The 24,712-nt window shown below is 38.1% G+C and overlaps 1 protein-coding gene across 2 annotated transcripts in view; it reads right to left on the minus strand.

The window, feature by feature from the left end:
* Nucleotides 1–781: 781 nt before the first annotated feature.
* LOC131079255 (GTPase ERA-like, chloroplastic) overlaps nt 782–24,712 on the minus strand; it is a 140,966-nt gene continuing 117,035 nt past the window's right edge. For both annotated transcript variants that reach the window (XM_058017157.2, XM_058017158.2), the window contains exons 8-9: nt 7,713–7,793; nt 782–1,258 (exon numbers count right to left, since the gene is read on the minus strand). In XM_058017157.2, the coding sequence (XP_057873140.1) occupies nt 1,172–1,258; nt 7,713–7,793 (168 nt within the window). In that variant the 3' untranslated portion in view covers nt 782–1,171. The remainder of the gene's footprint in view (nt 1,259–7,712; nt 7,794–24,712) is intronic.

The raw sequence follows: 24,712 nt of genomic DNA on the forward strand, positions 1-24,712 counted from the left end.
TTGTTCTTTAAGTTGTAACAAGCAACCCAACAAGAATTATTTCAAGATTTCAAAACATTTTCAATATTTGTTGCTCCAATAACAAAATGTCGATGCATCATACATTTGATATTTCTAATTCATATATGATGTAACATACAAGAATGTTAATTGGATATAATAACCATTTTCTACAATAACACAATAAAATATATTAATTATGTTCTAAAGACTTTTTAAACTGCTAATTCTCCACATTCCACCATTTGTAAAATAAACATGTATCATTCTTCCGATTATATTAAGCTTCAACTAATTTGGAATTTTTACTTCATCTAATAATATTTTTTCCCAATATACCAAATTGTATAGAGGTTTTTTTCCCATACCCATATGCAACTTAAGATTTGACGATGATAATAACCTGCAATATCACCTATATTACTTATTCTTATGTGGAATCTATCACACTGAATATGGTTCTTTCCTTTGTTTCTTTCTCATAAAAATCAAATACAATTAAGTACGAATGTAAAAAAATGTTTCATGATATAAATGTGTTTAACTTAGCAAGTGATTGTTATCTTCTCTATTATTTAGAAGCTAAGCTTTATGTAATGTTTCTCGACTCTTTACTACCCTCCCTTTGTTATCCTTAGGTTTTGCATTCAAAATGTATTTAATGTACAAAAATTTCAGGTAAACCTAAAAGAAGCTATGATTTTCTTTTAATGTCCTTAACAAAACTAGCATTATCATAATTACTATTTGCAAACGCAGTAAGTGAATGAATTCGTTTGCATTCTAGAAACACATTAATTTATTTTCTATATAATGCCAGAAACTAAATAGTCAAGGGCCGGCATTAACTACTTTACAAGTATTAGGCTTACCTACCATGAAACACTTTATGAACTCATTACATTCACATTTCTAACTCGGTTGACAAAATTTCAAAATGATAATATCCTGAAAATACTAGAATTTTTGTACAAACTTATACTGGTGGTTAATATGATACAAGTTCCTATTAACTTGCTCCTTACACCAAGAAAATAGGATTGATAACAAAACCCTTTGGTTAGTAGAAAACCAAATCTCTCTTCTTTTACAACTATTGTTCCTATATCTGATAGGACTAGATTTTCCAATCTTCTCCGTACATGTCTTGAAAGGATTTTTGGGTAACTCCTCACCATACTCTAATATTTCCACCATAGCCACACCGTTCCAACAAATCTTCATCTTGGCGCCAATTTGATTTCACTTTGACATTGATCTGTCAAAACAAGCCACAAATTTTATTTTCAAAAGGATCGCCTTAGAAACTGAACATATACAAATGCATGATGAGATTGAAATTAAATTTGAAACATAGGTGAGAGGGTTCTGCATTAGCTAAACACTCAATTTGAGAGTACAGTGATTGTGTTACATTATACATGGAGAACCGGGAGAGGACAAGTCCCCATTCATGTAATACGTTGCCTGGTATAGAAGAGTGGTTAGTCCTAACATGGGATAATCTATAATTTTATCCTCTAGACGAATGGTATATGCCCACCAAATGTCATATCATTACTTGCAAAGCAGTAAGATTTCTGTAGGCAAGCATAATTTGTCACATAATAATATTTAGGGTTAGAGTTATTAATATGTGCAAAACTGTGTACACAAATCAAACGTTGGCTTCTTTTCTAAAATCTTAGGTAAGAGACGTGCCTAAATTTTTTTTGAGTAAAAAATGAGATGGGGATGATGCCTAGCTGATAATATTAAAATAGGCTGCATTTTACCTGTTGCTAGAATTGTAAATAGCTTGATATTGATTTTGTTAAAATCTAAAATACTGGCATAAAAATATTTGCACAATTCAAACAGCCTTAACCATTGCTTAAACAACCCACTAAATGTTACCGCCATGGACCTGTCAGTCAAATAAAAACAGCAAACAAACCAAACAACCAGACTATACTAGTAATCAACCCTTTACCCTGTGATATATAACCCAAGAGTGTGTAAATTGGCGTATATAGGACATAAACAAAACCCAAAACAATTTCAGTTTATCCCAAGCATGAATAGCAAGGGAACTCGATCTGACTTGACTGTGATACAAATGTTACGATTTTTATAAAAGGTGATGGGTTGTTGTAGGCTACTATTTTATAAGACGAATATTTCGACGAACTCTATATTTTGACTTCATATCCCTCCTCAACTACATACTCTGTATGTGGCTAATATAAAATGAATAGGACTGGTTCAAATAATTTAAGCCTATTGCTTACCAGCCCATTATTAATTTATTTACTTACCACACTATAATGTTTTTGATACTATATTCCTAACATTCTCCACCTCATTACATCATAGCTCTGAGAGAATAGTCTTCACATGCGGAATGATGCATACACAGTTCCACATGCTTAGAACAAATTGATGAATTTAGACACTCACAATTCATTAGCAAACATCCATTGTACATAAACAGAGACATGCACCACAATTCATACATACACCTTGTCAAGACACTCGATTGTTTAATACAGAAAACTCTCAGTAGGAATAGGGGCCACAACTATTCACACTAAGCAATAACAGAAATGGCTTCACTATACTTTTCCTTGTGTGGTATTGGGCTAAGTCACAGAATAAGGTGATTTTCATGGATGAGGTTCGAATTTAATCGAATTTTAAACTTTTATAAAAAATCTGTTCAAATTCGTCCATAAATTCGGCAACTGCTGGGTCGCCGTCGGATTTTCTCCAACAAGGGTCAATATGCGACAGAATATTCAGCGACGGAAATTTAAGTATGTGCGACGGTAAATGTCTCCTTAAACTTTAAGTTGAGGGAATCCTTAAACTTCCGTCAGATTTTCTGAAGGCAAATTTAAGTATGTGCAACGGTAAATGTCTCATATATTGTCGTCGCTAAATATTCAGTGACGGAGGTTTGTTATTATCCATTATTGGGGATTACATATTTGGGCTTGGTAAAATTATTGGTGAAGCCCTGGAAATATTATTCAGCGCAGGGATTAATTAAGGAAGTTTGTTATCATATATATATATATATATATATATATATATATATATATATATTTGTCTCGTATACATATAGTTAAGGATGCTTGAGGCGTGGATTAATTAAGGAAGTTTGTTATTATATATACGCTGTCACATAAATGTCTCGTATACATATATTTAAAAATAAACAAAATTATATAAGGCAAATTTGATCCGATTTTATTTTTCAAATTTTCTCGAGGTCGAATTTCATCCGAATTTCATGGCTGTCGAATTCGAATTCGAATTCGAACCTTGTGACTTAGGTATTGGGCCTCACCTTAACTATGTTTGGACTGGACCTCACCAAACAGTCACAAAACACCAATAGTCAGATGACCACTGTCTTTGGCTTTAGTCTTCTCTCTTAACTTTGGACTGCTAATAGTGAGCTCATAACTGGAAGTTGTCCTCCAACCTTGTATTAACTTTATGTCATTCAGGCAGGTTCATCCAAATAGTCTTGTGGACCACAAAATGCAAAAACTCTGGAAGGTTCCTTAGTGTATCAATCTTTTCCATTGTAATTACAACATACTTTTGATGCTTGGATCCATCCAAGTGAGCTTTCCCCCCAGTCAAAATGTTTATTTGGGTGTTAAATACCACTGATGATGCACCCAGTTCAAGAAATACAAAGAAATGGCAGCTTTCAATATAATTTGCTCAATAAAACAAACTCCTGGATCAGTAGTTATGAACTTAATATATACAGGAACACTAAACTTCTAACTCTCTAAAACTATAAAAGCTGGTGCAGAATCCTTTTATAGACACATCTTTGAGAAAGATTTTTGAACTAACTCAACCCAGTGAAAGAGAAATAAAATTAGTTTGATTCCAGACTCTACAGAGAAGTAAATTCCCTGGAAACTACATAAACTCTTTTTCTTAATACCCTTAAAAACTATACCAAGTTTTTTAAATTCCAAAAACTAAATTTTAATAAAACTAGAACTACTTAAAACTCTATAATCACAAATTAATAATGTATGTCATTTTTCTCAAATTCAATTGCTGAGTTCTTATTCTGCTTGCAGCTGCCTTTTCCAAGCTTACAGAACTTGCCTAGTCCCAAGGTGGGACAGTGCTAGCCAAGGCTGGAGGCCTGGAAATTGAGGAAGCAGCGAGTCTAGTCAGAGTATTACATAAAAATCATCCCTCATTTTGTATTCTCCCATTGTTAATTCCATTTGAGGACCTTCTTGGTACAAGGAAGAATTGTTCCACTAGCAATCTTTACATCAAACCCTTCGATCTCCTCAATATTTAGGCTACTTCTTCATCAACATAGTTATAGGTAGCCCCACTATCAACAAGAATTGTTACCTTTGTACTTTCAAGACTCCCCTAAGACGGATAGCATTATATTGTGGCTCTCTTGATAGTGCTGCAAGAGTTCCTCCCAAAGGCCCTTCTTCTTGGTGTATTTGCTCGGCTTCTTCCCTCTCGTGCCCATGATCATCTTCTTCACCTTTTGTATCATTGTCAGAAACTACCTCAATATAATGTATTTGCCCTTTGCCTAAACACCTATGCCCTGGCTGCCAAGGTTGACGGCATGTAAAAAACTACTTCTTTCTTCATAACTCTTTCTTAGATACCTCAGCTATGCTTGGTTTCGATGGTGATGCTTTTGGAAAGGTAAGGTTCTGCTAGAAAGGTTTCTTGGGTAGAATAGGAGATGTTGACTTCTTGATATGAAAACTATCCCTGGATATAGAATCTTCCAGATTGAGGGCCCTTGTAATTGCTTCTTGTAGTGTGCTTGGGCTAAATGCACTTATTAAGCCCTTGCGAGGTTCGGCTAGACCTTCAACAAACAAAACTATGAGCCTCCTTTCTGTAACATCAAGTACCATCACTGAAAGTTTCTGAAATTTTGTCACATAATTATCCACCTTCCCTTCTTGCCTCAGTTGTGCTACTGCTAACAGTCTGAAGTGGATTTTTGGGTCTTCCTATCAAACAGTTATGTTATCTTTTGACTGAATTCCTCCATCGTGGTTATAGAATCATGCCTCTGAGTTATCATGCCATGGTACCACCATTCGTGTGTCGTCCCCTCCATATGTAAGGTGGCAAATTCGATGGCTTCCTCTTCAAACATTGGGTTTAATGAGAAATATGTGTCCAACTTTTGTAACCGTTCTCTTGCTGATGAATTTTCAGATCCATCAAAAGTTGGGATAGTGACTTTCCCCAATCGATGTTGAATGTCCTTTCTTTCCTTATACCCTTTCTTTGCATGCCCCGTGCCTTCTTCATTTCATAATAGTGTCTAAAATTCAGGTCTGCATGAATGGCAAGGCTTAAGGCATAGTATGCCTGATAAAATCTTACTACATCCTCCTCAAATTCATGTTGCTCTTCATCAATATTAATCAATGTATCTTTGTTCAAGAACTTGGCCCTAAAAATCCTTGAATTAGCTAAAATAGGGCTCTTTCCCTTTCCTAGGGCCTGATCATCATTTGAACAGCCATCCTCTTTGTTCTGATCAGGCTGCTTGTTGTTTAGTTGCTAACATAACCCTTCCAATAGCTGGACCATTTTCCGCATTGAATCTCTAATTCCATTCATGTATTCTTGGGAATGTTCTTCCTCGTTATCCCCCATGGTGGCTCCCTTCCTTTTCTATCACTGCTGGTAGCGCTGTTTTTTTTTCTCTCATAACCGACCCACAGGCTGGCAGGTCAGAGAGCTCTAATGCCACTAAAATACCTTGCTAATTTTCAACACTTTTGAGTGCTTATTCAAACCCATAGATTCTCATAAATCATTACAGAAGCAAGATGGACCAAATGAAATTGTAACCAGTTAAATATGAAATCAATATCAGCATTAGAAGTCTTGATATCGGATTACAGATAAAGATTCCAGAACAGAAGAATAAACAATGGACTGGTAAACATCATCACAACTCCATAAATGTTGAAGATCATACAGTCAATTCGTTTGCACACTCAATGAGGAACAGGATACCAACAAGTTTCTTAATTATAAACTTACAAATCAAACCCAGGTAGTCTGACTTATACTCAGTAGTAGCGCATAGACCCTGTGTCATCCACAGGTCACTGCCTTACAACCTCAATGCCCTAGGTGTCTAAATGGCCTCTTACAACTAATAGAATAATTGCCAACTTCAGTCCTAGATCAGTATTTGGCCGATCTGGGTGCCAATGCAATAGCACCTTAATCTCCTCTATTGCTACTCCTAGAATGGATGAATCGACCTGCAATGGCACCTTAATCTTTCTATCGTTGCTCCCAGAATACATCAATTGACCAGCTGCTCCCTTCGAACCAAAACTCCATGCAAAGCATATATGATAGCATTAGCTTACAGCTCAGATATGGAGTGTTAGGTAAATCCACGAGCTAGGTAAAGGATGGTCGTCCTACCCTGCTAGGCTCACTGAGATGGTCATCCTAGTAGCAGTCCCCATCAGAGGTAAATTGCAGATTATTCCTAGCATCCCAAAACACAAACTCGAGCCTCCTTATAGGAGAATTCCAATAAGTCAGCTCACAAGAGATAGCCGACCTAGAGTCGGCTCACACAAAAAGGCAAAAGTAAAAATAAAATAATAAATATTTAATAACTATTGTGTTAAACACTTATTAATTCCAAAGCAAATGACTTCCAAAGAGTCAGCTCATTTGGAGTCATGACAGCATGTGTAGTTAACCATTCAACATTAATTAGAGGAGTTGTGCAACTTTTCTTGGGGGCCATAACGCACGATTATTGGGACATTTGTGTATAGGTATTGGTCAAAACTTTTATAACAGGAATATGTATTAGATGGATTGTGCAAATATTTTTGGTGGCTGTAGTGCATGGTTATTGGAGCATCTATTAAAATGTATTGGTCAGCACTTCTAAATGACCACTTTTGAACCTTTGTGCACATAACAATTCATCCCACAGTTATCGTAACTACCTAGAAGCTGAAACAATAGCTTTAAGCTCTTTAGTCACATACGAAGAAGCCCAAAAATATTCATAAAAATCCAATGTACCCTTTAAGCCCTGAGGGTGCACAAAGTTAGGGCGGGCAGCTACTAGACTCTCTCCCCTATTACAAATTTATAATATATGAGCTTTATCTCATGAAAAACTATTCAATATATTACACTGAAAATATTTAGTTTTTAGAAAAACAACATATCCTACATTGAGCAAAACTAGAATAAATAAAATAAAACATTGCTACCCTTTCAAATCTTCTTGAGGTTCCATTTTCATCTCCTTAACAATTGTATCTCATTATATTTAACAATATTCATCATCCCAAGATGGATGATTATTATCCTCAAAATATTTAACCTCACCTCCTCAATCAGTTTGCTATGGGTTCTTCATCTTTATCATGTATCGCTGTATTGTATTTAGTATTTGTAACCATGTAGCCCTTGAGAGTTATGCTATGATAACAAGGTAGGCAAATTATAATGCCACATTATTGGAGCGCTGTACCATTTCTAATATTTTTCACTTTTTGCAAATTTCTTACCTCAGACGTGTCTCAAGTGGATTTGCAAAATAACTTTCTATAAGTAACCTCAACTAAATAAAACATCAGAAGATGAAAGATTTAAATGCTGTGTATTAAAATGCTAAGATTTTGTATCAAATTACAAAAAAAATATACCTCCAAGTACACTTTCTTTTGTAAAAAGTCCTCAATGTCAAGGCGTGAAGCTGTAGCAAGGGTTTTAAGTGCTCTTCCTTCCTGCAAATCGCCATCATCATGATGTCAATTATCTACCATCTAGGAAAAAACAATTAAAAATATTGGGCAATCAACTGTTCTCTGTATTCTCAATGCTTTCAAAATTTTATCAAATACTGAGCAAAATGCATATTGCGGTGATAAACTCCTAAATGTAACAACTGTAGTAACTCATTTGACAGTATACATGTAAGCAACAAACTGCAATAATATAGAAAAGTAATAGAAGTTCAAATGTATGTTCTAATTATATCTTACAATGCAAACCAATAGCTTTCAGCTGATGAACACAACAGGCACCATTATCTTAAGAGAGTAAAATTAAGATGTATTTCCTACATGTTTATAATAATCAAATTGCTTGCAAGTTGTAATAGAGTCAATGCAAAGTAACAAAATAAAGAATCTAACAATAAATCAAAACTATAATTTGAAACAAACACCCAATGCTGCTATGTGCTGTTGGTGGCAATATTGTACACGGAAATAAAACTAGTTAATCAAGTTGTAATTGTGTTGGTTAGTTGGCAGCCAAGGGGTGGTAGTTGTGGTGCGACGGTTGGCACTCACACCCCCCCTGGACATCTTTATATACTTCGGAATGTAACTTGTAAAGGGGACGAATTATGAATGGAATAACATCTGATATATTGCATCTGATATCTATGGCATTATTCTGCATTACGTACTTTATGCTTTAAATATTCACCCAAGAGGGCAAACATTTGGCTGCGTTGCCTAGAGGTACTCGGGAACGGAAGACGCGGATGGCACACAGACACAATGGGCCTACCCGTTGGTGAAATAAACCCAGAGGCCGACGACGCGCGAATAGAACTTTACACAGGAGAAGACACGACAACGAGAGAATTTTCAATTTTGCTCCAGGTAGCCATCCAGACCTAGATCCGACGAGAGGCGATGGAGGCAGAAATCCTACCAAGTGCCGTGTGGACAGCATTGGAGGTGCGGGATGTCGCCAGACCAAGAAGGAATTGAACCTTGAATCTTCTATATTCAAATAAAAGTGTCACTGAGACGAGTTGTATCTGAGGAAATGTATTGCGAATTATGGAAATGTACGGCAATTAATGCCCAATCTATTGAATAAAGATAGAAATAAAAACCAAAAACGAACGAGTGGGAGGTCGCGCAGAGGGCCTTGATTCTGGAGCAGCAAGTAGAACGAAGGCGTAGGCTAAGGCAGCTTGTCGAGGGACGACCAGCTGAGGGGTTGCTCAAAGGGAACCCAGGAGGTGTCACGGAGGTTGCGGAGGCAGAGATAGACGGAGAGAAGTACACTCTCTACACTGTCGTAGGGTTGCCCGAAGGAAACCTAGGAGTCACGGAGGGTGCCGAAGGCGACCTCTACAGTTCGCCTGAATACCACCACTGTAGGGTAAGAAGTCGCGAAGAGTTGGTGGAACAAACAAGGCGAAATCTAAACTTGATCGGCGCTACCAGAGACCTACTAAATAATTTGTCCATTTCGGAGGACAACCGGAGGGAGACAACCGAAGGTGAGGATACGGCCGACGGTGCCGAGGGAGCACAAGAGTACCGCACGAGAGGCAATTTGTTCGATTCGGGGTCAACAACCTTCTTCAAAGGACCCACGAGTGGAGGGTCAGGTGCAGGAGGCGGAGGCGGACCAGGTACAAGCACACAAGGCACCAGAGGAGCGAGACCGAGCGGTGGGATGGCCAGTAAATAGAAGTTGCCGAAGTTCAACGGTGAGGGGAAGGAAGATCCCGTCCGTCATTGTCGAACGTGCGAAACCATATGGTCAGCGAATGGTGTTACTGACCAAAACGAATGGGTAACGCAGTTCCCAGCCACGTTACGTGGAATAGCAACAATAACAATAACGGAAGCCGTATCCAGTATGACGCCAAGGGCCGACCAATTATCCAATGTAGGGCCTGTAATCAGTGGGGGCACTTCGCCCGTGATTGCACGAAGGAAGCCACCCCTCAGCACCTCTATCGATGGTGTGGGCCAGGCGACCATGAGGACGCAAATTGCCTCCCTATCTATCACATCATCATGGAATCTTTCTTCACTTTCATATCTCTATCATTCTTCAAAACTATCTTCTATCATTCTTCCAACCTATCTTCTATCATTCTTCTACACTATCTTTATCATTCTTCTAAAACTATCTCTATCATTCTTCCAAACTATCTTCTATCATTCTTCCAACCTATCTTCTATCATTCTTCTAAACTATCTTCATCATTCTTCCAAACTATCTTCTATCATGTCTTATACATGCAGTATCATTCCTGAAACCAGACGCTCAATCATCCATATCTTATACAGGCGATATCATTCTTGAAACCAGATGCTCGATCATCCATGTCTTATACAGGAGGTGTCATACCTGAAACAAGACTTGCTCTCATTCCAATCAATCTAATCAATCTTATCAAACCCATGCATGCCATCACTATCTACTCTTCCATCTTTCAAACAACATTCTTCTTCTTTCGAGAGATCATTCATGCTTTGTGTGCACAAATGATCTCCCGAGGGGGCATTATCATATCAAATCTCAAAACAAATCCAATATCAGTTTCCACATCAAAACAAAGATATCAAAATCAAACTTACATCAACAACATGAAACAAATTTGCTCATCTACATCAAGTTCAAAAACCTATCATTTCATATCAACTTGTAACACAACTCAAGTTCTCCATAAACCATATCAAAACTTGTAAAACAACTCAAATACCAAAATCACATAAACTTGTAAAACAACTCAAGTTTCCCACCCATATCAGCTTGTAACACAACTCAAGTTTCCAACCCATATCGGCTTGTAACACACATCAGGCTTCCCACATCGAACTTGAAATAGAACACGCAAATAAATCATATTTTGATCAAAACAACACATTGATATCTACATAACTTGAAATATCTCACATCAAAACAAGTTATACCGACACTCATATTGGACAACTACATAAAATCATGATAGCACGATACAAATATCGAATCTGGGGCATCACACATCAAATATCAAATCTGGGGCATCACACATCAAATATCGAATCTGGAACATGACTTACAAATAAAAGAGCGACACAACAAAAATTGCATTTGATCATAAATCATGATAAAGCATCATTTTCTTTGAAATAACATGTGCACACACGTCACTTCAAAGAGGGGCAAAATGTAGACGTATAAAAATGACCATATTCCTAAATGAATATTTTATGTTCATTTTTCTATTTGATTAAATCCAGTTTAATTAAATTATCCACATTCTTCTATTTTATTAAATAAATTATTCAATTTATTTAAATTAAATTCACTATATCCATTTAATGAATAAATCATTTTATTCAATTAACTCCCCCCTATCCACTTTTAATTAAATTCAAATTTAATTAAATAGTTATCCCAAATTGAATAAATCAAATTTATTTAATTACAACCAAATTGAATGAAAATCATTTAATTCAATTAAATCCTATTATCCCTCCATCCACTTGCAAAATCCCAAACCCCTTTCTAATCCCTTCTAGAATCTTCTAATTGCTTCTAATTAACCTAACCCTCCTCTAAATTTTGTCACATCCCTAAGCAAAGGGAAGTCACTTCTCAAAAGGCTTAAAGTCTTGGATAACCATTGAAGGTTTTCAACCTTCAACCACTAAAACCCTTAAAGTCTTTGAAAACCATTAAAGGCTTCCAACCTTCAACCACTTAATCCCTAAAGTCTCCAATAACCATTAATGGTTAATTCAAACCTTCCCACATGGTTAAAACATTTGTTTTGACTCAACCTCTATCCAACCCAAGGGTCTCATCAGGCCATTAATGCTTTGACCATGATTATCTCTTAATCATTTGCACAAAGGTTTATCCTTGGATTAACTCTTAATCCAGTGGGTAAGCCTCACTTAGACTTGACCCTTAGCCTTTAGATAACCATGAGGTCTTCTCAGGCCTTTAATGCCTCCAACCTCTTCTCTCAACCCAATCCTATGTTGACACTTGTCACCATTTCATTGGTACAAATTGTGCACATGGATCCCCAACTTTCAAACCTGGCCCTTGATTAAACCTTTCAATCCTGACCATCCATTGCCCTGTTTGTGCTATAAATAGAGCCCTCATTCCTCCATTCTTAACAATCATCTTTCAAATTTGAAGCATTATACTTATGCTCAAATACTCTCAAGCTTTTTCATCATCTTTATGCTCTTCATTTAGCCTCCTTTAGATCAAATATGCATGTTTAGATTACCTTCTTTATCATTTAGCTCGATCATAGACTAAATATAGTATGCTAGGATAGTATTCATACTAATCTTGTCATCTTATCATTTAGTTTATTGCATTTTAGCATCATACATAGCTTACAACACATCTCATACTAAAATTTAGCAAAAGCATCTCTCGTTCTCATATTTGCCATCCCTAAACCATTTTGCTCAGTGATCTGAGAGCAAAAACGTTGGTTTGAGGGACATTGTGAGATAGAGAACCATGGGACCCTCCTTGGGAAGCTGAGTAACACTACGTTACTCCATAGCTTGCATCAAGAAGTCCTGTGTGTGTGTGTGTACTAGTATTCTAATAAATTTTCACATATTCAGTTTTATTCGCCCACTTTTCCCGCATACATTTCTGGCGCCCACCGTGGGGCTAGACCCCAAATAACAAATCGGTTTTTCAAATTGATCATTTTTGCAGGTCCGCGGGAACAGGAATCAGCGCATCGAAAACATACATTAGCGCATCCGCCTAACAGTCTAGCGCTTCTAGCCTACTGTTTAGCGCGTGGGCTCTCTGTTTTAGCGCATGAAGACCTTTTCTTAGCGCATGACTTTGTTTAAAAAAAAAATTCTGTAGGTCTCGACGCGGGCAAAACACAGAGTAGCGCATAAAGTAAACAGAGTAGCGCATCCAATCCACTGTTCAGCGCGTGGAGACCATCATCTAGCGCGTGCAGTTCACACATTAGCGCATGACCTTCGTTAAGTTTTTTTTGTAGGCCTCAACGCGGAAACAAAACAGAGTAGCGCATCCGATTAACAGCCTAGCGCATCTAGTGCACTGTTTAGCGCATGGAGTCTATCATCCAACGCGTGAAGTCAATCTTTTAGCGCATCAAAACACTAATATTTTCCTGTAGGTATCAACGCGGGAGAAACACAGAATAGCGCATCAGGAAAACAGCTTAGCGCATTGGGGGAACATAATAGCGCGTAGGGGCTTTTTCTTAGCGCATAGACATCATTTCTTAGCGCATAGAGTTGTCAGAGCCAAAAATTTATGACAGAGTCAAAATTAGGCTTCTGGAAGACATAATATATATGGAATATAACATTCTTAAAGTTATATTCCATATATACTTTCAGGATGTTTGAGAGGGGTTTCAGACCTCTAGGAGTTGTAATGCAAAATCTAGTTTTTGGAAGATCTTCCAAATTTCAGACTTAGTCAAATTTCAAGGCATTTCAGGATCAGGATTGTAAAATTTGTAACGAAGATCAGAATTTAGGCTTGTGTAAGCCCACACTAACACTAGATCAATGATTGTGTGCAGGTTCTAATATTTTTTGTGCAGGGGAAGGAGCAAGTTTAGAGGCTTTAAGTTTCCTTTTCTACTTTCTTTCAACAAAAGTTGGTTAAAAAGAACTCACTCTCATTTTTTTGCACAAGTTAAAATAAACCTCATCATTTCATTTGGATGCATAAAATGAACTTCATGCCTTCCTTTTTGGTGTTTTAAAAGAAAATTCATCTTTCTTTATTGCATGGTAAAAAGAACAACAAAGCAAACCTTTCATTCCTGCAAGTTAGGAAAAACACTTCATTTTGGAAGCTGTAAAAAGAACCAACAATCTTTACTTTGGCACAAGTTTTAAAAAGAACCTCACCATCCTTTGGTGTTTAAAAGGATTCACTTCATTTTGCAAGGTAAAAGAACCTCATCTTCATTTTGTGCAAGGCAAAGAGGGAAAATTTTCCCCTATCGACTTTAATTTTGTTGACCAAAAATCACGATTTACTTTTGTTGACCAGGCTTGTTTTACAAAAGTTTTGGAAATACACACTTTGCTATGAAAGGTTAAAAAGGAACACCATGCTTTTTGGAGCAACATCTCCAAATAGAAGTTAGCAAATCATTGTCTTGGAGGCTAAAAAGAACAAATTGATTGTCTTGTCTCGAAAGTGGAAGGTATATGCTCTCCCCATAACTGGGTGACCAAAAAGCCAAGCCACTCTTAAGCTTTCTGTACTTCAAGCATTTAAATCCTTTAGCAGGCCTGCCTTCCCGAGGGGTTGAAAAACTCTTAAAGCCATTCTTTGGCCGGTGTGAAGGGAACGACCTAAGTGGGGAACGACTTTGAAGCCAAGTGTTCCAACCCACTATAATCAAAAGTGGAGGGTGACGAAAGTCCCTTTCAACGGTTACGCGCAGCGATTAGCCTTCCCCCAGTATCTTTGCGATACGTAAAGCCTTTGTTCTAAAGGTTGGGAAGCCTCCTGAGGAAGTTTATCACTAACGGCTGAATGGGAAGCCTGATTACAAACCTTAGAAATAGAAACCTTGAACCGAGTTAGTTGCCAAACATTGGCAATATCATAGTGCAAGGGTGGGGAAGAATCCACCCCCAAGATTTCTCACCATATATCTCCCAAGATAACTACTCAATTGTGAAGCAATTCACTTTGAGTTAATTTCTGGCAAAAGGCAAAAAAATGGGCGCCCTCTAGGGGGTGACAAGGCTGTTTGAGCTGACGGAGTATCGAGACTAGTGGGCTATGATATTGTCAATGACCTTTGAATAAAGAGTCTATCTGATGTGTCTTTTGTTATAAATCAAACCAGTGATAACATCGAGGATTTGAACACATCCTCAAAAGAATATACACTCAATGTATAGCATTAGGATGATCATTGTCTTCATGTGTGCTATGTATTCTTGTCACAAATGTTAAAATATCTTGCAAAGTATCCAACAATCAAACTCAAAAGTCAGTTTAAACAAGGAAAAATCATAAAGTGGAGAAGATTTCCATATCCAACAAAACATCTTTTGAGATGGCTATCAACATTTCAACTATCTTTAGGAAAGACTTTCATCCAACAAGATTAGGGGAATACCAAACCAAGTAATCCTTTCTAGAAAAAGTTTTCAAACTTCTTGAGTATCCTTTCAGGTCCAATATCAAATAGGGTCACAAGAAATCAAATCAAAACACCAGAAAAATCATTTCCAAATCAAACAAATCAGTCTTAGAACAAAAGTTGTCAAATCCAAAACTAGCTAAACATAAGACTTTCTCCTATCAAAATCAGGTATTATCATCACCTTGATCAAAAGGTCCATCATCTAAAGGATTCTATCAAACAACATACCAAGTTTAAACCTTAAGTTGTCAAATCAAGTTTCTATATCGGGAGACTTTATCCATATCATTTGACACACTTTGTCGTGAGGGGGCATCTAAACCTTCATTTGATAAAAGTGGACTTAAGTTTCCAAACGAAGTATCTCAATCCAAACATCGAAGGAAACCATTGATCATTCGTGTATGACCACTCCTCATATTTTGAGACGAACAAGTCTTCATCACAAAACTAAATTAAAGAAGAGACAACCTAGTCCTAGGACCCTTATCAACAGGAGTAAATTTCTCTACATCAAACTATCAAAAACATCAACTTCTATCATTCGTATGACCATTCATCATGAAACCGAGAAAAAGGAAACTCAGTCAAAGGAAATGAGTCCTAGCCTAAATCAAGATCACAATATCATGGCTCTCCAATCTGATCCCATCTTCGATCAAGATCCCACCTGTCAAGAATCTTATGATGATCCCCTAAAATTTTGGTATTCCATCCACAATGACCCTCTTTCATCTCAAGAGCAGAGTCCCATTCAACATCCATCTCTTAAGCAAAATCATGATATTCCTTCCATATCCTCCACTATTCTAATTCAAAATCAAGAGAAAAGCACAAACTCAAATGATCCTACTCCAAGTCAAGATCAAGATCAAGGAATCTCTTCATCCTCCAAATCTATCTTAGGTCCTTTCATTTCACAATCAAACTCTCCATCCCTTCCATCTATCTTGGGTCCTTACCTCCCTCCATCCACCAATCCATCACCTCAAATGATCCATAAGAAAGATCAATGAGGAGCACATCTTTGAAATTCTTTCAATCCTCTATCTAAACATCTTTCCAAAACTTCTTCTATCATTTCCTCTATCTATTTTGGGTCCTTCTGTCCCAAAATTCAATTTTCCTCCATCTCTTCATCACTTCTCAAGTACCAACACTCATCCTGAATACATTTCCCTCTATCCTTGCACAAATATTAAAACATTCTATCTATTATCCAACACCTCTTTTCTATCCTTCCATCCCTATCATTCAATCCTTTGCATACATCCTTCATCTGTGAAATAGGCATTTGTGTCATTTTGTCACATACTTGCCCATGCTCGAATCTCATGTTCAGTCCTTTTCCTAGATATCTATTCATGAAATGCTTCAGAATCCGAGGTTGTTCCTCTTTAACATTTTCTTTTGGTTGGGATACACGCTCAATCCAGAAAAGAACCACTTATCGTATCTTGGTACCGACATCTTTTGATTACTATATCTCATACACTTAATCGATTGCTCTAAATCATTGTGATCTCTTAAATTGAAGACATGGCTAGTGAAAAATCTAAAATCTTGCTTCAGCGCCACTGTAATTATCACACCCATTGTAAGTTTCATCACTTACAAGCCAATGCAAGAAAAATAAAAATAAATAAAAAAAAAAGAAATATCAAAAGCATGAGCAAGAAAATGAATATCAAGAAAAGCAAAATGCAATGAAATGCAATATCAAAATGATTGGCTATGGGAACATGCAAGTAACTCCATCGGGGCTATGGACGTCTGGCTGGCAATGGAGCAATATTTGTGAGATTACAGCGATAACCTCGTCAGGGCTATGGACGCTCGCTGGCAGCGAGGCTCTATCCAGGATGCTTTTGAAGTTAAGGTAACTCATGTAGCTAGCCATGTTGGATTCTGAAGATTACAATGATCATATGAGCCAGAATGAACCCACTTGCACACACATGGGTAATCAAAGAACTAAGTACCTTGATCCAGTTTGGGATTCTTCTTCCCTTTTGAGTCTGCTTCCTAGTTGCTAGAAATGTTCAGTTGAATTTTCCAGAGGTTCTAAGTGTGGGTTGGGTCTCTATCTTTGAAAAGTTCGAGAACACTTATTCAGATGGTGCTAAATACTATGACAATCTTACATATCACCTTTTTGCAAATGGAAACCTCTATGCTTGGGGGCAAAGTTCATCTACTCTATTCTTCCTACCATATCTCCCAAATCCTCTAATCCATATCCCTTATCCTATATATTCATTTCTTCTATCCTCCAATTCTTTCTACAATCTTGCTTCACTCTAATCCATATCTATCTATCCTATCTATTCATTGCTTCCATCATTCAGTGCTATCTATATCCTATCTCTATCCATATCCCCTTTTTCATCCTTGATCTTGATCAAAACTATGGACAACAAATCTATTTCCACCTCAATGGTTCAGTCATTCATTCATCCATTCCTCGTCTTGATATACATTGGGGCAACCAAATACATCTTTCTTCTAATCCAAAAACTCAAAAAAATCAAAATATCCAAAAACTCAAAAAAATCAAAATATCCAAAAATAAAAAAATCAAAATATCCAAAACTCAAAAAAATCAAAATATCCAAAAACTAAAAATCAACAAAAATCAAAAAAATCAAAACAAAAAAAATCAAAGCATGAACACATGGACCATCCATCAAATCAGATCAACAACAGGAAAACTCTCAAAGTCTGCAATGAAACTTATCACATGTCTTGTTAATCAATTCATTACTCAAAATCAACATCAACATCAAACATGTCTTATACAGGGATAGGTACACTTGAAACCAGACAGATCGGTCTTATACGGGGTACTCACTCTTTGAAACTAGACATTTCTATCAATCATCAAGTCTTGATAATCAATCCATCCATCAACATCATTTTTCATCAAAGCAGAGTGACAAACAAACCATTAAAACTATTTCTCGAGCTAAATTTGTGTCAAAACAAAAGTTGTCAGAATCCTAAACGAATCGCACGATAAAGGACGTCTCTCCTATCATAATCCAGAAAATCTCATCATCAGTATCAACAGAATCCTTTACCATCTTACAGATTTTTATCTCAAAAACACTTGTTTAAAACTTTCAAATTGTCAAATCCAGTTTCCAGATCGGGAAGCTTTTATCCATATCATTTGACACACTTTGTCGTGAAGGGACAGCTAAACCTTCACTCTGATAAAGTAAGATTTGAAATTTTCAAAAACAAGAATCAACTGAATCCAAACCAATCAAAGGAAACCATTGATCACTCATGCATGACTAATCTTCTTATTCTGAGAAGAAAGAACCTCTATCGTAACATCACGTTAAAGAAACAACAACCTAGTTTTTCCAAATTCATCAAGAGAAATAAGTTTGTATACATCAATCATCACCCAAATCATAACAATGACATCAATCAGTATGACTGCTGGATTTTGTTCTAGTTAGCCTTATCTTTATCAATTGATGGTAGTACAGGGTTCACAAATCATATTGTACATATCATATCCACCCATCTGAGACATCACCAAAAATTCACAAATGCTTATCAATCTTGGACATACTTAGTGTAGTCACTGTCCTTGGTTTATCTGAAACAATTATCCAAATAATATCCCACCATGGCTTGGTGATCAGTATACATATCCATATCAAAGTAGTATCCACGACAAGGGGCAAAATCCTGACCTCGCTTGGGGCATTTCGCCTTCAAGATTTTCAACATCAAACCAAAAACGTAGCAAGACAACAAGGATCAAAACAACCAACAAATGACAAATGACAAATGACAATGCAAGAAGGCTAAACATCACGAACTTGAACTGATTTCAACTGAACAAAGATCTATTTTGCAAGATGTTTTAATTGACAAGAATACATTTCCAATAGCATGCATGATTACTTATGGTTGTTAATTTTTGCTTATCATATCTCCTGAGCACCTCCAGGATGTCTTACGACTAGAGAAGCAAGGAAGGAGTGTGATGTTTTATTTGTCTTCTATCTGTGAGTGAAGTCTTTTACCATGCAAATTTGTCCTATGAAGAAATCCGGTGGCATATCGCTGAGGACATTTCGGATTTGTATGGGACAAAGGTTAACTCTTGTATGTTTACGCAATACGCACTCAGGTCGTCCTGGTTTAATTATACCTTGACGCTTGTGCTATCTTGCAAAATCAAATATCATGTAAATTTTTCTCAGGTTATTATGGTTCAATTATACCATTATGCTTGTATAAATTTTCAACATATCCTAAACAAATCAATGCTCAATGATGATATCTACAAAGAAAGCAAACAAATGGCTATATCGGATGGCAAATACAGAATGAGGATGCTACCAAAAAAATAAAAATAAAAAAAATAGTTGCATATCATCTTACAATTAGTTGCATATCATTTTACAATTAGTTGCATATCATATCATACATCTCATTTTCAAAATATCATTCATCATTCATCATTGCATCCCTCGCATGCATATCTATCACATCATCATGGAATCTTTCTTCACTTTCATATCTCTATCATTCTTCAAAACTATCTTCTATCATTCTTCCAACCTATCTTCTATCATTCTTCTACACTATCTTTATCATTCTTCTAAAACTATCTCTATCATTCTTCCAAACTATCTTCTATCATTCTTCCAACCTATCTTCTATCATTCTTCTAAACTATCTTCATCATTCTTCCAAACTATCTTCTATCATGTCTTATACATGCAGTATCATTCCTGAAACCAGACGCTCAATCATCCATATCTTATACAGGCGATATCATTCTTGAAACCAGATGCTCGATCATCCATGTCTTATACAGGAGGTGTCATACCTGAAACAAGACTTGCTCTCATTCCAATCAATCTAATCAATCTTATCAAACCCATGCATGCCATCACTATCTACTCTTCCATCTTTCAAACAACATTCTTCTTCTTTCGAGAGATCATTCATGCTTTGTGTGCACAAATGATCTCCCGAGGGGGCATTATCATATCAAATCTCAAAACAAATCCAATATCAGTTTCCACATCAAAACAAAGATATCAAAATCAAACTTACATCAACAACATGAAACAAATTTGCTCATCTACATCAAGTTCAAAAACCTATCATTTCATATCAACTTGTAACACAACTCAAGTTCTCCAAAAACCATATCAAAACTTGTAAAACAACTCAAGTACCAAAATCACATAAACTTGTAAAACAACTCAAGTTTCCCACCCATATCAGCTTGTAACACAACTCAAGTTTCCAACCCATATCGGCTTGTAACACACATCAGGCTTCCCACATCGAACTTGAAATAGAACACGCAAATAAATCATATTTTGATCAAAACAACACATTGATATCTACATAACTTGAAATATCTCACATCAAAACAAGTTATACCGACACTCATATTGGACAACTACATAAAATCATGATAGCACGATACAAATATCGAATCTGGGGCATCACACATCAAATATCAAATCTGGGGCATCACACATCAAATATCGAATCTGGAACATGACTTACAAATAAAAGAGCGACACAACAAAAATTGCATTTGATCATAAATCATGATAAAGCATCATTTTCTTTGAAATAACATGTGCACACACGTCACTTCAAAGAGGGGCAAAATGTAGACGTATAAAAATGACCATATTCCTAAATGAATATTTTATGTTCATTTTTCTATTTGATTAAATCCAGTTTAATTAAATTATCCACATTCTTCTATTTTATTAAATAAATTATTCAATTTATTTAAATTAAATTCACTATATCCATTTAATGAATAAATCATTTTATTCAATTAACTCCCCCCTATCCACTTTTAATTAAATTCAAATTTAATTAAATAGTTATCCCAAATTGAATAAATCAAATTTATTTAATTACAACCAAATTGAATAAAAATCATTTAATTCAATTAAATCCTATTATCCCTCCATCCACTTGCAAAATCCCAAACCCCTTTCTAATCCCTTCTAGAATCTTCTAATTGCTTCTAATTAACCTAACCCTCCTCTAAATTTTGTCACATCCCTAAGCAAAGGGAAGTCACTTCTCAAAAGGCTTAAAGTCTTGGATAACCATTGAAGGTTTTCAACCTTCAACCACTAAAACCCTTAAAGTCTTTGAAAACCATTAAAGGCTTCCAACCTTCAACCACTTAATCCCTAAAGTCTCCAATAACCATTAATGGTTAATTCAAACCTTCCCACATGGTTAAAACATTTGTTTTGACTCAACCTCTATCCAACCCAAGGGTCTCATCAGGCCATTAATGCTTTGACCATGATTATCTCTTAATCATTTGCACAAAGGTTTATCCTTGGATTAACTCTTAATCCAGTGGGTAAGCCTAACTTAGACTTGACCCTTAGCCTTTAGATAACCATGAGGTCTTCTCAGGCCTTTAATGCCTCCAACCTCTTCTCTCAACCCAATCCTATGTTGACACTTGTCACCATTTCATTGGTACAAATTGTGCACATGGATCCCCAACTTTCAAACCTGGCCCTTGATTAAACCTTTCAATCCTGACCATCCATTGCCCTGTTTGTGCTATAAATAGAGCCCTCATTCCTCCATTCTTAACAATCATCTTTCAAATTTGAAGCATTATACTTATGCTCAAATACTCTCAAGCTTTTTCATCATCTTTATGCTCTTCATTTAGCCTCTTTTAGATCAAATATGCATGTTTAGATTACCTTCTTTATCATTTAGCTCGATCATAGACTAAATATAGTATGCTAGGATAGTATTCATACTAATCTTGTCATCTTATCATTTAGTTTATTGCATTTTAGCATCATACATAGCTTACAACACATCTCATACTAAAATTTAGCAAAAGCATCTCTCGTTCTCATATTTGCCATCCCTAAACCATTTTGCTCAGTGATCTGAGAGCAAAAACGTTGGTTTGAGGGACATTGTGAGATAGAGAACCATGGGACCCTCCTTGGGAAGCTGAGTAACACTACGTTACTCCATAGCTTGCATCAAGAAGTCCTGTGTGTGTGTGTGGACTAGTATTCTAATAAATTTTCACATATTCAGTTTTATTCGCCCACTTTTCCTGCATACAGTCGGCATCCTGCTGTAGTAGAGATGGGAATTCTCGGGGCTATCCTCAAAGACACCATCGTGGACGGAAGTTCGGGGGTGAATGTACTGCCAGAGGATACGTGGAAGAAGCTAGGGAAGCCAAAACTATGGCCACCCACGTTCAACTTGGTAGGTGCAGACCAGCACGGCATCAAGCCACTCGGCACCCTGATGGCCCAGCCAGTCACCATTGGCACGCAACCTTTCATACTAGATTTTGTGGTAATCCCACTCAAGAAGGGGTACGACGCCATCTTAGGCAGAGGGTGGTTGGTTACAGCAAAGGTGAACCACGACTGGAAAAATAACACCCTTTCTATGGAGAAAGGAGGGCGGAAGTACACCATTGATCTGAGGACCCAGGTTGTTGACGAGGAACTGACATCATCTTCGGAATCGGAGGGTGAAGGAAAAGGCTACCCAAGGGACGAAGGACGGGGCCACAGGGAGCCCAACGATGAAGGGATTCTCAAACTAGGAGAATGCTTCGAGGATGAGACAGGGTCATTAAACGGGCTCTTCCACTGGCAGATGGAGGATTATGAAATGTTCCAGAGCTACAGGCTCGAAGTAGAGGAACCAGAGCAAGTAACAGAGGAGGTGTACCTGCCAGAATACATAGAATATTGGAAGGGAGACGCCCCAAACCTCGGTGACGTAGATAATCCGAAGAGCAATTGTGTCGGCAACGATTGGAACCTTGTGTTGAAGGCCGCAACTTTCAAAATCTTTATTATTCTTCTTCTTCTTATGTACGGTAAGGAGACCGTGGTCCCTATAGAATTTGTGGTTCCAGGTCTTCGGATGGCCATTGAAAATAGATTGGCCACCAACGGGCCCAAACTGAAACCCTACCATGCGAAGCGCGCAAGGGACCTGAGAGACCGGACGGACACCCGAGAGCCCGGAGGGGGACCTGAGAGGATGGAAGGGGACTCGAGAGGCCAGGCAGGCGACTTGAGAGGCACGGGATCAACACGGGAGACTCTTGGGCAAGGAAAACTGAGAAGGATGAAGGGCGATCCCAGCAGCATGGGACCCAAGCCGAAGACTCTCGACAATTAGATTATATATTAAAAAAAAAAAAATTCACCGTACGGCAGTTGACCATACGGCTGCAAAAAAAAAAAAACTCATACGCCAGGTGACCCTACGGCATGGAAAAAAAAAGAAGTCGTGGGGCCACCGTACGGTGACCACACCGGCAATGGAACCACCATGCGGTGGGACCATCGACGGTGGAACCACCGTGCGGTGGTCACACCGACGGTGGGGCCACCGGCGGTGGAACCACCGTGCGGTGGTCACACCGACGGTGGGGCCATCGGCGGTGGATGCCACCGTGCGGTGGACACCTGCACACCGCACTTAAAACAAACCCCCGCACCACGCAGCCCACACAAGGAAAAAGAGGGAGAAGGAAACCCCGCACCACGCCAAACAAGAAAACGGACGAAGAGAAAAAAAAAAAAAGGAGAAACGAGCACAACAATGCAGCACCGCACAAACAAACACAGACACAGTCGTACGGTGGAAGGTGTTGACCGCACGGGAAGGTGGTCGTACGATTGGAGGTGTCAGTGTTGTTGTTGACCATACGAGGAGGTTGTATGGCCGGGGTGCCATCGGGGGCAGAGGAAACTTCAAAAAAAAAAACGACAACGACCAGATTGAAAAATCATTCGATGACATATGGAGCCAGGACGCTGAAAATATTAGAGTGGAGAAGAAGGGTTTTGACATCATAAAATATCATAGAAATGATGTGCGCCATGGACTTCCGTGTGGTTCTGAAGGTTGTAAATTGGTGTTGGTGGCGGGGCGCTACCCCTCGACCCCACTAGGGCGCTGCCCCAAACCCTACGGGGGCGCTACCCCTCGACCCCGCTGGGGGCGCTACCCCCAGACCCCAGTTTATTTTGAGCCATAGTACACTTGTTGGAGTCGGGCGAAGGGCATTAGAGATGTCACGGTAAGTGTTGTGGTTGTTCATACTATGAGAAAGAAGCCTGCAGCTAAGCATTGGTGGGGAAGCCATAAGCCGTAGAGGGAGACGGATTTGGAGGTTGGAACAAACAGAGTTTGAGGGAAGGCATTGCAGGTCCGTGCAATTGTATGACACCAGGGAGTTATTCAATTCAGTTATTAGCCTTTGGGGAGTGTGATGGAGGATTTGAGGTGTCCCCTAGCCTTTGTGCCAGCGGGTTGTGGCCACCTCCAAGTAGGAATGGTACGCTTGAGGAACTTGGAGTATGTCTCGGCTAGACGTGAGGTTTCCTTGGTGGATGCAGAGAGGGCTCGGGAGGAGTTGACCACCAGGTTGGAGGCAGTACTAGCGTGAGACATAGCTCAGCGTACCCAAGAGTTGGATGTCGAGAGGGCAGCGCGGATGGCTATCGAGGACAAATTGGCTAGGGAGACAGTCTCATTTGAGTAGCAGTTGGTGGAGGCTGAGACTGAAAAGCGTGTTTTGCAGACAAGTTTGGTTTAGGCACAGGAGGATGGTGATGTCGAAGGAAGCAATAATGGTGAAATCCGCACTTGAGCATCGGATGGTAGCAGCCAAGGGTTTTCAAGCTAGGATGCAGCAGGTGTATAAGTTCCGGGCTCAACTGG

The sequence above is a fragment of the Cryptomeria japonica genome, chromosome 4 (genome assembly GCF_030272615.1).
Source record: "Cryptomeria japonica chromosome 4, Sugi_1.0, whole genome shotgun sequence".
In the NCBI taxonomy this organism is placed as follows: Eukaryota; Viridiplantae; Streptophyta; class Pinopsida; order Cupressales; family Cupressaceae; genus Cryptomeria; species Cryptomeria japonica.